The sequence below is a fragment of the Passer domesticus genome, chromosome 3 (assembly GCF_036417665.1).
Source record: "Passer domesticus isolate bPasDom1 chromosome 3, bPasDom1.hap1, whole genome shotgun sequence".
NCBI classification, from domain to species: Eukaryota; Metazoa; Chordata; class Aves; order Passeriformes; family Passeridae; genus Passer; species Passer domesticus.
Window position 1 is genome coordinate 6,467,646 of NC_087476.1, and position 20,952 is coordinate 6,488,597.

The window sequence follows — 20,952 nt, forward strand, 5'->3', positions numbered from 1 at the left end:
AATTTGGAATTACCACTCATGAATACACTCACTGGATTAGCTCTAAAAACATTTAAGGAAAAAAGAAGAAAATAAGGAAGAGCAATGGGTAATTCATTAGGCTCAACTTCACCACCAGTTAAGCCTACAAAGTAGATTTTCTCCAGAATTTACAATCTGGCAGAGTCAGAAGAGCAAATCTTTACAGAGAGTTGTTCCCTGCTTTGGGAGGACAGCAAAGCAATCCTGTTGTCCTGTCTGAACTGTGGGATCATATTCCCATCCTCTGCCAGGGAGGATTTGAAATGCCAAATGTGTACTTTTGGGAGAAATGCAGGTGAGGCTGCAGTGACAATCCCTTACTGCTGCCATGGTCAGTGGGTGTGGGCAGGCAGCTGCTGTGGAGGTGAGGGATAGCCAGGGTTCAGATTGCCAAGGCTGTGAGCCTTGGGCAGGGGCTGAACTCTTAATTAGCATCACTCCCTCTTCCACTGGGCTCAGGCAGAGCTGAAGGGGCTCTGCCTGATGATCCATCACCCCACCAGCACACTCTCATGCCCACATTATTCTCTTCACCACAGAGTGTTTTAGACATCATTCCTACCATGATGAGGTCCTAAATGACTTTGTTAAAAACAAAAATACGTCTGCAAGATTTATCTAAATTTAAATAGTATAATAATATATGTAGCTCACAATAATTTACCTCAATAGATATGAATGAAGTTTTCTTAACTTGCATGTTGAAGAGTGAACATGACTATCATCTACACTGCCTAGAGAGCTGCATCAGAAATTAAATTTCTTGTTTTCTACAGTGAAAGATCAACATTTTGTGTGGGGTCCAGCTTTTATCACAGTTTCTAGTTCATGAAAAAGTCACACTTCACCCTGGAGAGAAACTTCATCAGTACCTTTTCCAGTTTGGGATTGCTGAAAATCAAAATAAGGGAATGAGCACCAGGAAAAGCATACAAATATATGTTTATAAGGAATGTCATGATATTTTCTTTCTTTGTGGCATAAAATATTGACAAGACCAAACATACAAAGTTGATGCTGTACATCACTAAGAAGGAGAGGACAGATTTCATGGCTCTGATGTGGGCATCCATGCTGAGATCCTTCATGTAGTTTGTCTGCATCCTGCGCTTGTGTCTCCAGAGAGAAAAGAGAAGGCAAACAGCAGAAAAGATGACAACCATGAATGATGCAACAAATACAAGCCCAGCAAGAAAATAAGAAGAGAAAAGATGTTTATTCGTTCTAATAATTATTTCCCAAATGGTTTCTTGGCTGCTGAAAGTGATGTTGTTCCTCTTCAGGGTTTCTGTGAGGTCATATATAACAATGCCCATAGCTAAGCCTAAAATCTCTGACCCCAACAAGATCCAGGGCACCATTCTGTCGATTTTTACTTTCAGGTAGATGAAGAGCCTGTTCCTGAAATTGGCAATTTTTATGCAGTAGAAACCACAAAGACAGGCTGAGATCCACAAGTTGGAATAATTAAAAGACGATGCAAAAGATGCAAGTAGTTGATGTATGGTTAGAACATGAAGGAAATTGGGATAAAGTATAGAAATGAAGTAGGATACTGATGTGAAGCACAAATAGGAAATCCTGGAGAATCCCAGCAGCAGCAAGATCTTCTCAATAGAGTTCAAGGTTTTCTTTTTGACCCAGGCAATGCAAAGCACACAAACGATGAAAGCATTTATCCACATGCCAGCAAACACCTCCAGGGTGATGACAGCCACAGTTATAGCCCCATATGAAGTGACATTGGATTGTTGTGGAGAAGGAGAAGCTTCCATGGTGTGAGCTGGGGAGCAGTGCTGTGCTGGCCCAGGGGGCTGTGGCAGCAGAGGCTGAGGCAGGTCAGTGGCTGCTGTTGGTGGAGTGTCAGGGATGGCAAGAGGAGCTTTATAGAGCTGCTGCTGCTGCTGCTGGGGGAAATTTGGTGTCGCTGCTGTGGGCAGCAGGGCAGGTGCAGAGATGTAAATGTGCTGGGTATCCCCTTACCCGGGGCCAGAGTCACTCTTGACTATTTGAATGTTGGTTCAGGGGGGCTGTGCTGGGTGCTACAAACAGCAGAGATGTTTTGTGCGGTGGAGAGTGTTGTGATTTTGAGAGTGATCCCTGTTGGATCAGTTTCAGGCTTCAGGATCTGCGTTCTTCTGTCCCTTCTTTGCCTATGATGATCCTGCAATGCCCTGGCTGTGCTCAGGAGAGAATTGTCAATGGACTCAGTGTCCTTTTTAGTTTGAGAGTCTGGATGCTGCAACATACATCCTCAGTGATGGAAACATGGAATTTATTTTGCTGCTTCACAAGCACTGAAATCCAAATGTGTTATTGCATAGGAATTACCTTCAGAATAAATGTATGGCCCAATATTGGGGCAGGTGATGGGAGCTGTCGAAACTAAAGCTGGTCCTTTTAACAAGTTTAATTTGGATCATATGGAGGAAGAGGGTGAAAACCGGAACAAATTCCTATGCCAGGGTTCTCGTCTCATCTGCTTGGGAAAGTGGAGGCTTTTAAAGATGGCACCATACTGAGTTCCCCTCACACTGCAGTGCCCTAAAGCTTCCATATCAATTTAGAGTGTGAAAGCTGTGAGGTTTTTCTCAGGCAGGTTGTGTTAAGCTCTGTAGGGCATGGACTGCCCATGCACTTTGGGCTAGTTCAGGACCTGTCACATTTGGCCTTGCACATCAGGACCACAATAACTAAGGAGATCTCGTGTGATGCTGTGGTGGAAGCAGGAAAAATGAAACCCCAACCCAGAGCTCTATGGCTTCAGGAAATGAACCACCAGGATTTTCTCTCTTCCAAACGATGATAGCCATGTTTTCTGTGGGATATGACAGCCAGCAGTGTTTTACATGAATATTCATATCTCATCCTCCTTATTGTGTTATTTTTGTCCATCATAAAGTCTTGTGGATGTGACCCAGAGCAGTTTTCCATAGCGTGCCAGCCCTGGGCAGCCATTGCCATTGACTTCATTGACTTCTGACATCTCTCATGTGTCAGCTTCTCCAGGCTGGGCACATCCTGCATCTGTGGCCATGGGCTGTGCAGGGTGGCTGTGCTGATGGACACGCTGTCCCCTGCAGTGCCAGCTGAGTGGGGCTGGTGCACAGGACAGGGATTCTGTGCTGGCTGTCACATTCTCAGGAATTTCCCAGAAATGGAGGAAGGGATCTGCAGCGTGTTTCCTTGGGGCTGTGGTTTGTGTGGTAACATCTGCAAGGTGCTGTGTTTTGCCTGCTGAGTCTTGTGGCATGTGAAGTTATGTGGGGTGGATGTTGTACTGCATGTAGGGAATGGATGGTTCTTCCAGTGTCTTCTTCTGAAATCAACTGTGACTTTCAGGTTAGAGGATGAAGTGCATGAGCATCAGCAGGGAAAGGGGGGATGTATGGCTGTTCCTGTTCTTGCAAGGCATTTCACAGGGGAGATGTGTGCAGAAGAGCTGCTTACGATCTGCCTCTGGACCTGAGCTGGTGACAGAAATGATCAGTTTGGGTTCTGCTGTTTTCCTCCTGTTTCATGTTTCACCTGCTTTGGAGGATTGACCTTGTGCAGCTGTCAGATTCCCACCCAGCTGCTCCTTCACTCCCACCTACCGGAAGGGCAGGGGTGGAAAACAGGTTGGAAAATCTCATGGATCGTGATAATGGCAGGGAGATTATTTACCAGTTACTGTCATGGACAGAAGAGTCCTGAGAAGAACAAAATCAAGTTATTTATTGACTGTTGGAAATATTGTAGATGGATAAGAAACGAACAGAAATTTAGTACCTGCTGCTTCCACTTTCCCCTTCTTCCTCGGATCAATTTGCCACCTCTTTCCCACGTTCTCTACATCTTTCCCCTACATCAGTGCAGAGGGATGGGGAATGGGGATTGCAGTCAGTTCATAACAAGTGGTTTCCTCCACTCTTTCCTGGCACTCTTCCCCTGCTCTAGCAATGCTCCCTCCCTTGGGCTGCAGTCCTTCAGCATGAGCTGATTCCAGCGTGGCCACTGCATGGGCTGCCATCCTTCAGGATACACCCACCCCACCTGTTGTGCTCCGGGGTTCTCCTGGGGCTGCATGCGCCTCTTCTTTCCACTGTAGACCTCCATGGGCTGTAGGGCACAGTTGCCTCACCATGGCCCTCTTCACAGGCTGCAGGGGAATCCTTTCTCCAGCACATGGAGCAACCTATCCTCTCCCTTCCTTGGTCCTGTTCTTCAGGCCTGTTTCTCACAAGATTCCTGAGTCCTCACTGCTGGGACATGTTCCATCCATAACTGGACTTCAATGCGCAGAAGGCCACTATTATTTTGGATACAGTTCTGGAAAACAGAATGAAATCTCCTCAGGCCAGGTGTCATGAACTTGTTATGGAAATATTAATTCAACTCCAAATGCTCCTAGCTCCAGATGGTGGATTGGCGTGTTGCAAAGTGGCATTAATTATTTGTTTGCTTTTTTCTGGGCAGTTGCAGTTGAAGGAGATTTGGGTAATTTGGGGAGGCAGCCTGCTAGAATGTGTGGTCTTTGGAAAAAGTGCTACTGCAGTGGTTGAGAGGTTTCTGTGGCCTAAATGGTTGTATCTCTCAGTTCAGAAGCAGGAAGGAAGGTTTTAGAAGGTGAGATGAGAAATGCATACCTGGCACTGGGAGTGAGGTAAAATGACCCTCTGAGCGTGAGCTGGTAAAATAAAGCACCAGTTCAGGTTCTGCTCTGTTTCTGCTGGTGTGAAGGACACTTTCCTGTCTCACCACCCAGGAGGCCTGTGACAGTCATGCCCCACCACCAGAGACTGTCACTGTGGGGACCAAAGCCCCTTCACTGTGGGCAGCTGCCCCACTCCACTCCCTACACACAGCATGCTCAGAGCCAGACCAGGTTTCCTCACCAGCCTTGCACTGGGTTTCCCATAGTAGAGTCTCTGGCCCCTGGACCTTTAAAGCACTTTAATCATGGCACAGTAAGAGAGAAGCAGCTCAAGCTGGGTGCCTCTGAGGAGCTAACCCAAACAATTGGATCCCTGGGATTTTGTGTCCTTCCTGGCCATGCACAGGATGACTGGAGTGTCTTAAGAGTCCAGTCACCTGGCTGGTGCCACAGGTCTCTGTGACCTTTGGCTTTCAAGGCTTGGCACCATGCTGGGGACTCCCAGCACTTCCCCACAACCTGCAGCCCCCTCCCATTGCAGCTGCTCCCTGAGCTGTCTGCACTGAATGTATTCCTCCACACTGGAATTATTTCACATTTGCAGGCCCTGTCATGGTGAGTGGATCTTGGGCAGCTCTTAGAGCCCCACTCTGTCACTCCTTCACTTTCCTGTGGAACAGGACAGGGGTGGCAAATAAGATGGAACTGCTCATGAGTCAAGATAAAGACAGGGAAATCACTCACCCATTATTCTCACAGACAAAACAGACTTGACACAGGGAAAATCAGTTTAATTTATTGCCTCTTGAAAAGAGAGTAGGATGATGTAGAACCTGCATAAAACTAGAATATTTTATCTTCACCCCGAAAAATCTGAGGCTCAATTTAGCTCATTCAGAGATTCTCTACCACCTCCTCTCTGCAGGAGGACAGGGAATGGGGGTTATAGTCAGTTCATAAAAAGTTGTGTCCTTCACTCTTCTCCTGCTGCAGCATGTCGCCCTCCCTTGGCCTGCAGTCCTTCAGGACTTCTCTTTTCCCAGAGGAGCCACAATAGTCACTGATGCGATGAGCAGAATCTGGTGGTGAGTCCACTGGAGTGCCTTGAATTGGCTTTTCCCAGCATGGGACAGCCTTGACCTCACCCGACTGACACCCCCCCCGGCCCCCAGCTGCAGCTCCTGGCCCAGGCACCCCTTACATCTGCCTGTGGGTCACTGTGAGATGAAGCTGAGGCTTCCTTCCGTGCTGCACCTTGGACAAAACTCACCTTCCTAGGGCTGTAATTGTGCCTGAGTGCACTGGGAAAAGCCAATCCCACCTCCAGGTCAGGCCAGCAGAGCAGTCCCGCAGAGCAGGCAGTGCTGTCCTTGCAGGCAGTGGGGCACAGGGGACACGCAGGGCTGCAGTGGGAAGGGGGCTCTGCACCCCCTGAGCTCCCCGGGGCCGTTCCTGCCTCGCTGTTTGTGGGTCAGTGAGCAGCTCTGGTGAGTGCCAGGGCTCAGCGAGTTCACACAGAGCTATCAGCCACTGCCAGACAGTGACACAGCCCAGAACAGATCACACAGCACAGGGCCACAGCAGAAGGAAAGGTAAACCAAAATAGGGATAAAGCTATTCATTGCAGCCATTTCATTCTGTGAGTACCAAAAGATTTCTGGCAGGTTGGCAGTATTGTTATTCCATTGTTTGCAGCCAATTTGTGTTCCAGAGTTGCATATTTTTCTGTTCCATTAAGAGTACAGAAATCTAGATGAAAATAAAGCCCTTCCCGATCCACAGACATGAAAGGGGCATGGTTGCAGCTCAGCTTAATTTGTGATTATGGCAAAATCAACATGTAAGTCTTGTCATGTTGAATAAGAACTTTCAGAGTCACAGAATCACAAATCATGCACTTTATTGTAGAAATACAAACTTGGAATTTCCACTAATAAATACACTCACTGGATTAGCTTTAAAAACATTTAAGGAAAAAAGAAGAAAATAAGGAAGAGCAATGGGTAATTCATTAGGCTCGACTTCACCACCAGTTAAGCCTACAAAGTAGTTTTTCTCCAGTATTTACAATCTGGCAGAGTCAGAAGAGCAAATCTTTACAGAAAGTTGTTCCCTGCTTTGGGAGGACAGCAAAGCAATCGTGTTGTCCTGTCTGAACTGTGGGATCATATTCCCATTCTCTGCCAGGGAGGATTTGAAATGCCAAATGTGTACTTTTGGGAGAAATGCAGGTGAGGCTGCAGTGACAATCCCTTACTGCTGCCATGGTCAGTGGGTGTGGGCAGGCAGCTGCTGTGGAGGTGAGGGATAGCCAGGGTTCAGATTGCCAAGGCTGTGAGCCTTGGGCAGGGGCTGAACTCTTAATTAGCATCACTCCCTCTTCCACTGGGCTCAGGCAGAGCTGAAGGGGCTCTGCCTGATGATCCATCACCCCAGCAGCACACTCTCATGCCCACATTAATCCCTGTGCCACAGAGTGGCTTAGGCATCATTCCTACCATGATGAGGTCCTAAATGACTTTGCTAAAACCAAAAATATATCTGAAAGATTTACATAACTTTAAATACTATAATAATATATTTAGCTCATAATAATTTAGCTTTGTAGATATGAATGAAGTTTTCTTAACTTGCTTGTTGAAGGCTAAATATGAGTTTTATCTACACTGCCTAGACAGCTGCATCAAAAACTAAATTACTTGTTGTCTACAGTGGAAGATCAACATTTTGTGTGGGGTCCAGCTTTTATCACAGATCCTATTTCATAAAAAAGTCACACTTCACCCAGGAGAGAAACATCATCAGTGTCTTTTCTAGCTTGGGATTGCTGAAAATCAGAACAAGAGAATGAGCACCTGGAAAAGCAAACAAATATATCTTTATAAGGAATGTCATGATATTTTCTTTCTTCGTGACACAAAATATTGACAAGAACAAACATACAAAGTTGATGCTGTACATCACTAAGAAGGAGAGGATAGATTTCATGGCTCTGATGTGGGCATCCATGCTGAGGTCCTTCATGGAATTTGTCTGCATCCTGCGCTTGTGTCTCCAGAGAGAAAAGAGAAGGCAAACAGCAGAAAAGATGACTACCATGAATGAAACTACATATCCAAAGCCAGCAAGAAAAAGAGATAAGAAAAAATGTTTATCCATTCTGAATCTTGCTTCCCAGAAATTTTCCTGGCTGGTGATATTGTGGTTTTCCCTCTGCACAGTTTCAATGAGGTCAGAGACATTGATGCCCATAGCCAAGGCTAAAGTCTCTGACCCCAACAGAAGCCAAGGCACCATCCTGTCAATTTTTACTTTCAGGTAGATGAAGAGCCTGTTCCTGAAATTGGCAATTTTTATGAAGTAAAAACCACAAAGACAGGCTGAGACCCACAAGTTGGAATAATTTAAGAAATTTGCAAAAGATGCAACGAGACGACGCATGGATTGAACATGAAGGAAATTGGAATAGATTATTGAAATGAAGTGGTATACCCATGCGATGCATAACAAGGAAATCCTGGAGAATCCCAGCAGCAGCAAGATCTTCTCATTGGAGTTCAAGGTTTTCTTTTTGACCCAGGCAATGCAAAGCACACAAACGACGAAAGCATTTATCCACATGCCAGCAAACACCTCCAGGGTGATGATGGCCAAAGCCATGGTCCCATATGAAGTGACATTGGATTGCTGTGGAGAGACAGAAGCTTCCATGGTGTGAGCTGGGGAGCAGAGCTGTGCTGGCCCAGGGGGCTGTGGCAGCAGAGGCTGAGGCAGGTCAGTGGCTGCTGTTGGTGGAGTGTCAGGGATGGCAAGAGGAGCTTTATAGAGCTGCTCCTGCTGCTGCTGCTGCTCCTGCTGCTGCTGCTGCTGCTGGGGGGAATTTGGTGTCGCTGCTGTGGGCAGCAGGGCAGGTGCAGAGATGTAAATGTGCTGGGTATCCCCTTACCTGGGGCCAGAGTCACTCTTGACTATTTGAATGTTGGTTCAGGTGGGGCAGTGCTGGGTGCCACAAACAGCAGAGATGTTTTTCTGCAGTTGGGAGTGTGGTGATTTTGAGACTGATCCCTGTTGGATCAGTGTCAGTCTTTAGGATGTGGATTCTTCTGTCCCTTCTTTGCCTATGATGATCCTGCAGAGCCCTGGCTTTGCCCAGGAGAGTATGGTCAAGGGATTCAGTGTCCTTTTTAGTCTGAGACTCTGGGTGCTGCAATATTCAGCCCAGATGCTGGAAAAGTGGAGTTTATTTTGATCCTTCACAGGCATTGAAACCCATGTTTGCATTACTAATGGCATTGCTTTAAGAGTAAGTGATGAGCCCCATAGTGGAGCAGGTGATGGGAGCCAAGAAAATAAAGCTGTTATTTTTAACATGTTTAATTTGGATCATATCTAGGAAAAGGGTAAAAATCAGGACAAGTTCGTTCCTGTGTCAGGGTTCTGATCTCATCTGCTTGGGAAAGTGAAAGCTTTTAAAGATGGCACCATGCTGAGTTCCCCTAAAACTGCAGTGCCCTAAAGCTTCCATATCAATTTAGCGTGTGAAAGCTGTGAGGGTTTTCTCTGGCAAGGTGTATTACGCTCCGTAGGGCATGGACTGCCCATGCACTTTGGGGTAGTACAAATCACATTTGGCCTTGCACATCAGGACCACAATAACCAAGGAGATCTCGTGTGATGCTGTGGTGGAAGCAGGAAAAATGAAACCCCAACCCAGAGCTCTGTGGTTACAGGAAATGAACCACCAGAATTTTCTCTCTTTCAAATGATGATAGCATGTTTTCTGTGGGACATAAGAGCCAGCAGAGTGTTACATGAATATTTATATTGCATCCTCCAAATTGCGTTAGTTTTGTCCATCATAAAGTCTTGTGGATGTGACCCAGAGCAGTTTTCCAAAGCGTGCCAGCCCTGGGCAGCCATTGCCATTGACTTCTGACATCTCTCATGTGTCAGCTTCTCCAGGCTGGGCACATCCTGCATCTGTGGCCATGGGCTGTGCAGGGTGGCTGTGCTGATGGACACGCTGTCCCCTGCAGTGCCAGCTGAGTGGGGCTGGTGCACAGGACAGGGATTCTGTGCTGGCTGTCACATTCTCAGGGGTTTCACAGAAACAGAAGAAGGGATGTGCAGTGTGGTTCCCTGTGGCTGTGGTGTTTTGTGTGGTACCTTCTGTAGGTGCTGTGTTTTGCCTGCTGAGTCTGGTGGCATGGGAGGTTGTGAGGGGTGAAATTTTATTGCATGTAGGAGATAAGATGGAACTTCCAGGGCTTTCCTTTGAAAACTGTCAGGACTGTCAGGTTGAAGAATGTAATTCATGAGCAGCAGCAGAGGAAGAGGGGATGTGTGGCTGTTCTGTCCTTTCAAGGCCTTTCACAGGGGAGATGTGTCCAGGAAAGCTGCTTACAATCTGCCTCTGGACCTGAGGTACTGCTAGAAGTGACCAATTCAGGTAAATTTTGTAAATGCTGGCACTATTTTATATTCAACCTGCTGTGATGGGTTGACCTCAGAGAGAAGCCAGAACTCCTCTGAGGTGTTCCTACTCTCTCACCCACAGGAAGGGCCGGGGTGAAAAGCAGGCTGGAAACACACAGATTTTGAGATAAAGGCAGGGAGATCGCTCACTAGCTACTGTCATGGACAGAAAGTGTTTCACATCGGGAAAAAGAATTAATTTTTTTTAAAAATAGAAAATAGATTAGGATAATGTGGAAGAAAGAGAAAACTTGTTCAGACTGCCTCCACAACCCTTTCATCCCAGGCTCAATTTCATTCCTCCATCCCCAGCTCCTCCACCTCCTGCCCAACAGCAGCACAGGGGTAAATGGAGTAGGGGCTGCAGTCAGCTCTTAAAAAGTTGGCTCCTCTGATCCAGACTCCTCAAGAGCTGTTTCCCGGATGGAGAGCAAAGGCTGTTAGCTGGGTGTTTCACTGAGGCAGAGTGCACTGGGCAAAGCCAATCCCACCTCCAGGTCAGGCCAGCAGAGCAGTCCCACAGAGCAGGCAGTGCTGTCCTTGCAGGCAGTGGGGCACAGGGGACACGCAGGGCTGCAGTGGGAAGGGGGCTCTGCACCCCCTGAGCTCCCCGGGGCCGTTCCTGCCTCGCTGTTTGTGGGTCAGTGAGCAGCTCTGGTGAGTGCCAGGGCTCAGCGTGTTCACACAGAGCTATCAGCCACTGCCAGACAGTGACACAGCCCAGAACAGATCACACAGCACAGGGCCACAGCAGAAGGAAAGGTAAACCAAAATAGGGATAAAGCTATTCCTTCCATCCATTTCATTCTGTGAATACCAAAAGAGCACTTTATTGTAGAAATACAAACTTGGAATTGCCACTAATAAATACATTCACTGAAAGAGCTCTAAAAATATTTAGGGAAAAATTAAAAAATAAGGAAGAGCAATGGGTATTTCATGAAGCTCAACTTCACCACCAGTTATGCTAATTAACACAATTTCACCAGAATTTACAATCCGACATAGTCGGAAGAGCAAATCTTTACACAGAGCTGTTCCCTGCTTTGGGAGGACAGCAAAGCAATCCTGTTGTCCTGTCTGAACAGTGGGATCATATTCCCATCCTCTGCCAGGGAGGATTTGAAATGCCAAATGTGTACTTTTGGGAGAAATGCAGGTGAGGCTGCAGTGACAATCCCTTACTGCTGCCATGGTCAGTGGGTGTGGGCAGGCAGCTGCTGTGGAGGTGAGGGATAGCCAGGGTTCAGATTGCCAAGGCTGTGAGCCTTGGGCAGGGGCTGAACTCTTAATTAGCATCACTCCCTCTTCCACTGGGCTCAGGCAGAGCTGAAGGGGCTCTGCCTGATGATCCAACCCACCACCAGCACACTCTCATGCCCACATTAATCGCTTCACCACACAGAGTCTTAGTCATCCTTCCTAGCATCATGGTTAATTGACTTTCTTAATAACAGAAAGGTATCGGAACAATTTATCTAAATCTAAATATGATAAAAACAAATTTATCTCACACTAATTTACCTCTATAGATATGAATGATGTTTTCTTAACTAGAATGTAGAAGAGTGAACATGAGGATCATCTACACTGCCTAGAGAGCTGCATCAGAAGTTAAATTACTTGTTTTCTACAGTGGAAGATCAACATTTTTCATGGGCTCCAGCTTTTATCACAGCTCCTATTTCATGAAAAAGTCACACTTCACCCAGGAGAGAATCTTCATCAGTGCCTTTTCTAATTTGGGATTGCTGAAAATCAGAATAAGGGAATGAACACCTGGAAAAGCACACAAATACATCAATATAAGGAGTGTCATGATATTTTCTTTCTTTGTGGCATAAATTATTGTCAAGATCAAACATACAAAGTTGATGCTATACATCACTAAGAAGGAGAGGATAGATTTCATGGCTCTGATGTGGGCATCCATGCTGAGGTCCTTCATGGAGTTTGTCTGCATCCTGTGCTTGTGTCTCCAGAGAGAAAAGAGAAGGCAAACAGCAGAAAAGATGACTATCATGAATGAGGCAGCAAATACAAGGCCGGCAAGAAAAAAAGTTGGGAGAAGATGTTTATCCCTTCTGAAAGTTACTTCCCAAAAATTTGCTTGGTAGGTGGACGTGAGGTTGTCCCCCTGCAGAGTTTCACTGAGATCAGATATAATGATGCTGATAGCCAAGGCTAAAATCTCTGACCCCAACAAGATCCAGGGCACTATCCTGTCAATTTTTACTTTCAGATAGATGAAGAAGCTGTTCCTGAAATTGGAAATTTTTATGCAGTAGAAACCACAAAGACAGGCTGAGACCCACAAGCTGGAATAATTAAATAAGTTTGCAAGAGCTCTAAGTAGTTGACCTATGTTTTGATCATGAAGGAATTTGGGATAAATCATTGAAAGGAGGCGGTATATCCATGTGAAGCACAAATAGGAAATCCTGGAGAATCCCAGCAGCAGCAAGATTTTCTCAATAGAGTTCAAGGTTTTCTTTTTGACCCAGGCAATGCAAAGCACACAAACGATGAATGCATTTATCCACATGCCAGCGAACACTTCCACGGTGATGATGGCCACAGTTAAGACCCCATCTGAAGTGACATTGGATTGCTGTGGAGAGGGAGAAGCTTCCATGGTGTGAGCTGGGGAGCAGAGCTGTGCTGGCCCAGGGGGCTGTGGCAGCAGAGGCTGAGGCAGGTCAGTGGCTGCTGTTGGTGGAGTGTCAGGGATGGCAAGAGGAGCTTTATAGAGCTGCTGCTGCTGCTGCTGCTGCTGGGGGGATTGTGGTGTCGCTGCTGTGGGCAGCAGGGCAGGTGCAGGGATGTAAATGTGCTGGGTATCCCCTTACCCGGGGCCAGAGTCACTCTTGACTATTTGAATGTTGGTTCAGGTGGGGCTGTGCTGGGTGCCACAAACAGCGGAGATGTTTTTGTGTGGTGGAGAGTGTTTTGATTTTGAGAGTGATCCCTGTTGGATCAGTTTCAGGCTTCAGGATCTGGGTTCTTCTGTCCCTTCTTTGCCTATGATCATCCGAGCTGGCTGTTTTCATCTGCTGAGGGGACTCACTTTTCTTTTTAGTCTCAGCATCTGGGTGATGAGAAGCTCGACCCAGATGCTGGAAAATGGAGTATATTTTGATCCTTCACATTCATCGAAATCCATGTTTGTTTTTCCAGGGGCATTACCTGAAGAATACATCATGTGAGAAATACTGGGGCAAGCAATGCAAGACCCAGAAAATAAGGCTGGATTTTTTTAGAAGTATAGTTTGGAGGATATGGAGGAAAAGGGTAAAATTCGGGACAAGTCCCTGTTCTAGAGTTCTGATCTCATCTGCTTGGGAAAGTGAAGGCTTTTCAAGGTGGCACCATGCTGAGTTCCCCTCACACTGCGCTGCCCTAAAGCTTCCATATCAATTTAGAGTGTGAAAGCTGTGAGGGTTTTCTCAGGCAAGCTGTGTTAAGCTCTGTAGGGTATGGACTGCCCATGCACATTTGGCCTTGCACATCAGGACCACAATAACTAAGGAGATCTCGTGTGATGCTGTGGTGGAAGCAGGAAAAATGAAACCCCAGCCCAGAGCTCTATGGCTACGGGAAATGAACCACCAGGATTTTCTCTCTTCCAAATGATGATACCCATGTTTTCTGTGGGATATGAGAGCCAGCAGAGTGTTACATGAATATTCATATCACATCCTCCAAATTGTGTTATTTTTGGCAATCATAAAGTCTTGTGGATATGACCCAGAGCAGTTTTCCATACTGTGCCAGCCCTGGGCAGCCATTGCCATTGACTTCTGACATCTCTCATGTGTCAGCTTCTCCAGGCTGGGCACATCCTGCATCTGTCCCCATGGGCTGTGCAGGGTGGCTGTGCTGATGGACACGCTGTCCCCTGCAGTGCCAGCTGAGTGGGGCTGGTTCACAGGACAGGGATTCTGTGCTGGCTGTCACATTCTCAAGAGTTTCACAGAAATGGAAGAAGGGATCTGAAGGGATCTGCAGTGTGATTCCCTGTGGCTGTGGTGTTTTGTGTGGTAACATCTGCAAGGTGGTGGGATTTTCATGCTACATCTTGTGGCCTATGAGGTTGTGGGAGGTGAAATTTTATTGCATGTATGAAATAAGATGGATCTTCCAGGGCTTTCCTGTGAAAGGGAGCAGGACTTTCAGGTTAAAGGATGTAGTGCATGGGCAGGAGCAGAGGAAGAAGGGATGTGTGGCTGTTCTGTCCTTTCAAGGCCTTTCACAGGTGATATAGGTCCAGCAGAGCTGCTTATGATCTGCCTCTGAACATGAGCTGCTGGCAGAAGTGACCAGTTCAAGTAAATTTTGTAAATGCTGGCACTATATTGTATTTCACCTGTTGTGATGGGTTGACCTCAGTGAGAAGCCAGAACTCCTGTTAGCTGGCTGTTTTACTGAGGCAGAGTGCACTGGGAAAAGCCAATCCCACCTCCAGGTCAGGCCAGCAGAGCAGTCCCACAGAGCAGGCAGTGCTGTCCTTGCAGGCAGTGGGGCACAGGGGACACACAGGGCTGCAGTGGGAAGGGGGCTCTGCACCCCCTGAGCTCCCCGGGGCCGTTCCTGCCTCGCTGTTTGTGGGTCAGTGAGCAGCTCTGGTGAGTGCCAGGGCTCAGCGTGTTCACATAGAGCTATCAGCCACTGCCAGACAGTGACATAGCCCAGAACAGATCACACAGCACAGGGCCACAGCAGAAGGAAAGGTAAACCAAAATAGGGAGAAACCCTGCAGCTGATTTCAGTTGTTTGAATGAGAGAACACCAGAGCATTTGGTGGCCAGTTTGCAGTATTTTTATTGCCCTTTTACAGCCAGTGCCTGTACCAGGTCTAAATAAGTTTGTTACTGACAATAATTAAATTCAAAGAATTATCTACACGAAATTATAGTTGAAAATATATTATGTAAGTCACGTTAATTTAGTTCATAGTATTTGAATGATATATTCTTAATATCAGTGATGAGAACACTTGTATCATCTATAATGCTTGGAGAGTTGCACTAGAGATTAAAGTACTTGTTTTCTATAATGAAATATTACCATTTTGTATGGGCTCCAGATTTTATTTGAGTTCCTAACTTACGCAAACCTTGCGCTTTACACTTCTTTCTATGGGAAGAATCTTTAGCAGTGTGTTTTCTAATTTGGGATTGCTGAAAATCAAAATAAGGGAATGAGCACCAGGAAAAATGTACTGAAATACTAAAATGAGAAATGTCATATAATTTTCCTGCTTTGTGACATAAACCATATTTAAGACCAAACATACAAAGTTGATGCTGTACATCACTAAGAAGGAGAAAATAGATTTCATGGCTCTGATGTGGGCATCCATGCTGAGGTCCTTCATGGAGTTTGTCTGCATCCTGCGCTTGTGTCTCCAGAGAGAAAAGAGAAGGAAAACAGCAGCAAAGATGACAACCATGAATGAAGCAGCATATTCAAAGCCAGCAAGAAAAAAAGAAGGGAAAAAATGTTTATCCATTTTGATATTTGCTGTCCCAAAATTTCCTCGTCCAGTGGAATTGCTGTTGCAGTGCGGTTTATCAGCGATGTCATAGGCAACGATGCCAACAGCCAAAGCTAAAATCCCTGATCCCAAGAGAAGCCAGGGCACAATCCTGTCAATTTTTACTTTCAGATAGATGAAGGACCTGTTCCTGAAATTGGCAATTTTTATACAATAAAAACTACAAAGAGATGCAGAAAACCACAAGTTGCAATGATTAAAAAAGGCTTGAAAAAATACAGCTAGTTGAAGTATGGTGTGAACATATAGGTAATTGGGATAAATAAAAGAAAGAAATTTATATACCCAGGCGATGCATAAATACCAAAACCTGGAGAATCCCAGCAGCAGCAAGATCTTCTCATTGGAGTTCAAGGTTTTCTTTTTGACCCAGGCAATGCAAAGCACACAAACGACGAAAGCATTTATCCACATGCCAGCAAACACTTCCACGGTGATGATGGCCACAGTTAAGACCCCATCTGAAGTGACATTGGATTGCTGTGGAGAGGGAGAAGCTTCCATGGTGTGAGCTGGGGAGCAGAGCTGTGCTGGCCCAGGGGGCTGTGGCAGCAGAGGCTGAGGCAGGTCAGTGGCTGCTGTTGGTGGAGTGTCAGGGATGGCAAGAGGAGCTTTATAGAGCTGCTGCTGCTGCTGCTGGGGGGATTTTGGTGTCGCTGCTGTGGGCAGCAGGGCAGGTGCAGGGATGTAAATGTGCTGGGTATCCCCTTACCCAGGGCCAGAGTCACTCTTGACTATTTGAATGTTGGTTCAGGTGGGGCTGTGCTGGGTGCCACAAACAGCAGAGATGTTTTTGTGCGGTGGGGAGTGTTGTGATTTTGAGTGATCCCTGTTTGATCAGTTTCAGGCTTCAGGATGTGGGTTCTTCTGTCCCTTCTTTGCCTATGATGATCCTGCAGAGCCCTGGCTTTACTCAGGAGAGAATGGTCAAGGGACTCAGTGTCCTTTTTAGTCTGAGAGTCTGGGTGCTGCAATGTTCAACCCAGATGCTGGAAAAGTGGAGTTTATTTTGATCCTTCACAGGCATTGAAACCCATGTTTGCATTACTAATGGCATTGCTTTAAGAGTAAGTGATGAGCCCCATAGTGGGTCAGGTGATGTGAGCCAAGAAAATAAAGCTGGTATATTTACATTTTTAATTTGGATCATATGGAGGAAAAGGGTGAAAATCGGGACAAGTTCCTGTGCTAGGCTTCTGATCTCATCTGCTTGGGAAAGTGAAGGCTTTTCAAGATGGCACCATGCTGAGTTCCCCTCACACTGCAGTGCCCTAAAGCTTCCATATCAATTTAGAGTGTAAAAGCTGTGAGGGTTTTCTCAGGCAAGCTGTATTAACCTCTGTAGGGCATGGACTGCCCATGCACTTTGGGGTAGTACAAGTCACATTTGGCCTTGCACATCAGGACCACAATAACTAAGGAGATCTCGTGTGATGCTGTGGTGGAAGCAGGAAAAATGAAACCCCAACCCAGAGCTCTATGGCTTCAGGAAATGAGCCACCAGGATTTTCTCTCTTCCAAATGATGATAGCCATGTTTTCTGTGGGATATGAGAGCCAGCAGTGTGTTACATTAATATTCATATCACATCCTCCAAATTGTGTTATTTTTGGCAATCATAAAGTCTTGTGGATGTGACCCAGAGCAGGTTTCCATACTGTGCCAGCCCTGGGCAGCCATTGCCATTGACTTCTGACATCTCTCATGTGTCAGCTTCTCCAGGCTGGGCACATCCTGCATCTGTGGCCATGGGCTGTGCAGGGTGGCTGTGCTGATGGACACGCTGTCCCCTGCAGTGCCAGCTGAGTGGGGCTGGTGCACAGGACAGGGATTCTGTGCTGGCTGTCACATTGTCAGGGGTTTCACAGAAATGGAGGAAGGAATATAAAGTGTCGTTCACTGTGGCTGTGGTGTTTTGAGTGGTAATATTTGTAGGTGCTGCGTTTTGCCTGCTGAGTCTTGTCACTTGTAAGGTTGTGAGTGATGAAGGTTGCCCTGCATATAGGAAACAAGAAAGGTCTTCCAGAGTTTTCCTGTGAATGGGGTCAGGACTGTCAGGTTAAAGGATGTAATTCAGGAGCAGCAGCAGAGGAAGAAAGGACATGTCGCTGTTCTGTCCTTTCAAGGCCTTTCACAAGGGCGATGTGTCCAGCAGAGCTGCTTATGATCTGCCTCTGGACCTGAGCTGCTGGTAGAAGTGATCAATAAAGGTTAAATTTTTGAAATGCTGGCTCTATTTTATATTTCACCTGCTATGATGTGTTGACCTCAGGGAAAAGCCAGAATTCCTGTTAGCTGGGTGTTTGACTGAGGCAGAGTGCACTGGGCAAAGCCAATCCCACCTCCAGGTCAGGCCAGCAGAGCAGTCCCACAGAGCAGGCAGTGCTGTCCTTGCAGGCAGTGGGGCACAGGGGACACGCAGGGCTGCAGTGGGAAGGGGGCTCTGCACCCCCTGAGCTCCCCGGGGCTGTTCCTGCCTCGCTGTTTGTGGGTCAGTGAGCAGCTCTGGTGAGTGCCAGGGCTCAGCGTGTTCACACAGAGCTATCAGCCACTGCCAGACAGTGACACAGCCCAGAACAGATCACACAGCACAGGGCCACAGCAGAAGGAAAGGTAAACCAAAATAGGGATAAAGCTATTCATTGCAGCCATTTCATTCTGAGAATACCAAAAGATTTGTGGCAGGTTGGCAGTATTGTTATTCCATTTATTGCAGCCAGTTTGTGTTCCAGTGTTGCATATTTTTCTGTTCCATTAAGAATACATAAATTTGGCAGAAAATAAAGCCCTTGTTTGTCCTCAGAGATGAAAGGGGCATGGTTGCAGCTCAGCTTAATTTGTGATTATGGCAAATTCCACATATAAGTCTTGTCATGTTGAATAAGAAGTTTCAGAGTCACAGAATCACAAATCATGAACTTTATTGTAGAAATACAAATTTGGAATTGCCACTAATAAATACACTAATTGTATTAGGTCTAAAAACATTTAAGGAAAAAAGAAGAAAATGAGGAAGAGCAATGGGTAATTCATTAGGATCAACTTCACCACAAGTTAAGCCTACAAAGTAGATTTTCACCAGAATTTACAATTTGACCAGAATTTACAATCAGAAGAGCAAATCTTTACAGAGAGCTGTTCCCTGCTTTGGGGAGAAGAGCAAAGTAATCCTGTTGTCCTGTCTGCACAGTGGGGTCATAATCCCATCCTCTGCCAGGGAGGATTTGAAATGCCAAATGTGTACTTTTGGGAGAAATGCAGTTGAGGCTGCAGTGACAATCCCTTACTGCTGCCATGGTCAGTGGGTGTGGGCAGGCAGCTGCTGTGGAGGTGAGGGATAGCCAGGGTTCAGATTGCCAAGGCTGTGAGCCTTGGGCAGGGGCTGAACTCTTAATTAGCATCACTTCCTCTTCCACTGGGCTCAGGCAGAGCTGAAAGGGCTCTGCCTGATGATCCATCACCCCAGCAGCACACTCTCATGCCCACATTATTCTCTTCACCATGGAGTGGGTTAGGCATCATTCATACCATGATGAGGTACTACATGAGAAAAATATATCTGAAAGATTTATCTAACTTTAAATACGATAATAATATATGTAGCTTACAATAATTTAGTTCATTAGCTATGAATGAAGTTTTCTTAACTTGCATGTTGAAGCGTGAACATGAGTATCATCTACACTGCCTAGAGAGCTGCATCAGAAATTAAATAACTTGTTTTCTGCAGTGGAAGGTCAACATTTTTCATGGGCTCCAGCTTTTATCACAGTTTCTAGTTCATGAAAAAGTCACACTTCACCCAGGAGGGGATCTTTGTCAGTGCCTTTTCAAGCTTGGGATTGCTGAAAATCAGAATAAGGGAATGAACACCTGGAAAAGCAAACAAATACGTCAATATAAGGAGTGTCATGATATCTTCTTTCTTTGTGGCATAAATTATTAACAAGACCAAACATATAAAGTTGATGCTGTACATCACTAAGAAGGAGAAGATAGATTTCATGGCTCTGATGTGGGCATCCATGCTAAGGTCCTTCATGGAGTTTTTCTGCATCCTGTGCTTGTGTCTCCAGAGAGAAAAGAGAAGGCAAACAGCAGAAAAGATGACTACCATGAATGAAGCTGCATACCCAAATCCAGCGAGAAAAAGAGATAAGCAAAAATGTTTATCCATTCTGAATCTTCCTTCCCAGAAATTTTTTTGGCTGGTGAAATTGTGGTTTTCCCTCTGCACAGTTTCAATGAGGTCAGAGATAAGGATGCCCATAGCCAAGGCTAAAACCTCTGACCCCAACAAAAGCCAGGGCACCATCTTGTCAATTTTTACTTTCAGGTAGATGAAGAAGCTGTTCCTGAAATTGGCAATTTTTATGCAGTAGAAACCACAAAGACAGGCTGAGATCCACAAGTTGGAATAATTTAAGACGTTTCCAGAAGATTCAAGGAGTTGACGTATGGTTTGAACATGAAGAAAATTGGGATAAATTATTGAAATGAAGTGGTGTACCCATGAGAGGCATAAAATGGAAATCCTGGAGCATCCCAGCAGCAGCAAGATCTTCTCATTGGAGTTCAAGGTTTTCTTTTTGACCCAGGCAATGCAAAGCACACAAACGATGAAAGCATTTATCCACATGCCAGCGAACACTTCCACGGTGATGATGGCCACAGTTAAGACCCCATATGAAGTGACATTGGATTGCTGTGGAGAGGGAGAAGCTTCCATGGTGTGAGCTGGGGAGCAGTGCTGTGCAGGGGGCTGTGGCAGCAGAGGCTGAGGCAGGTCAGTGGCTGCTGTTGGTGGAGTGTCAGGGATGGCAAGAGGAGCTTTATAGAGCTGCTGCTGCTGCTGCTGCTGCTGCTGCTGCTGGGGGGATGTTGGTGTCGCTGCTGTGGGCAGCAGGGCAGGTGCAGGGATGTAAATGTGCTGGGTATCCCCTTACCCGGGGCCAGAGTCACTCTTGACTATTTGAATGTTGGTTCAGGTGGGGCTGTGCTGGGTGCCACAAACAGCGGAGATGTTTTTGTGTGGTGGAGAGTGTTGTGATTTTGAGAGTGATCCCTGTTGGATCAGTTTCAGGCTTCAGGATCTGGGTTCTTCTATCCCTACTTTGCCTATGATCATCCGAGCTGGCTGTTTTCATCTGCTGAGGGGACTCAGTTTTCTTTTTAGTCTCAGCGTCTGGGTGCTGAGAAGCTCGACCCAGATGCTGGAAAATGGAGTATATTTCGATCCTTCACATTCATCGAAATCCATGTT

General features: G+C 46.2%; 6 protein-coding genes across 8 annotated transcripts in view; 1 reads left to right on the forward strand and 5 right to left on the reverse strand.

The window, feature by feature from the left end:
- MEP1A (meprin A subunit alpha) overlaps positions 1-20,952 on the forward strand; it is a 51,981-nt gene that overhangs the window by 11,624 nt on the left and 19,405 nt on the right. The window lies entirely within an intron of this gene.
- On the reverse strand, positions 843-1,796 carry LOC135297875 (taste receptor type 2 member 9-like). Its single transcript, XM_064415810.1, has one exon. It carries the CDS (start codon positions 1,794-1,796, stop codon positions 843-845), a length of 954 nt encoding a protein of 317 aa, XP_064271880.1.
- On the reverse strand, positions 7,415-8,368 carry LOC135297876 (taste receptor type 2 member 7-like). The gene has a single exon (XM_064415812.1). The coding sequence runs from the start codon at positions 8,366-8,368 to the stop codon at positions 7,415-7,417; it is 954 nt and encodes a 317-aa protein (XP_064271882.1).
- LOC135295893 (taste receptor type 2 member 116-like) lies at positions 11,814-13,005 on the reverse strand. Its single transcript, XM_064411713.1, has one exon. It carries the CDS (start codon positions 12,765-12,767, stop codon positions 11,814-11,816), a length of 954 nt encoding a protein of 317 aa, XP_064267783.1. The 5' UTR covers positions 12,768-13,005.
- Positions 15,234-16,193, reverse strand: LOC135295892 (taste receptor type 2 member 7-like). The gene has a single exon (XM_064411712.1). It carries the CDS (start codon positions 16,191-16,193, stop codon positions 15,234-15,236), a length of 960 nt encoding a protein of 319 aa, XP_064267782.1.
- On the reverse strand, positions 19,465-20,418 carry LOC135297877 (taste receptor type 2 member 116-like). The gene has a single exon (XM_064415813.1). It carries the CDS (start codon positions 20,416-20,418, stop codon positions 19,465-19,467), a length of 954 nt encoding a protein of 317 aa, XP_064271883.1.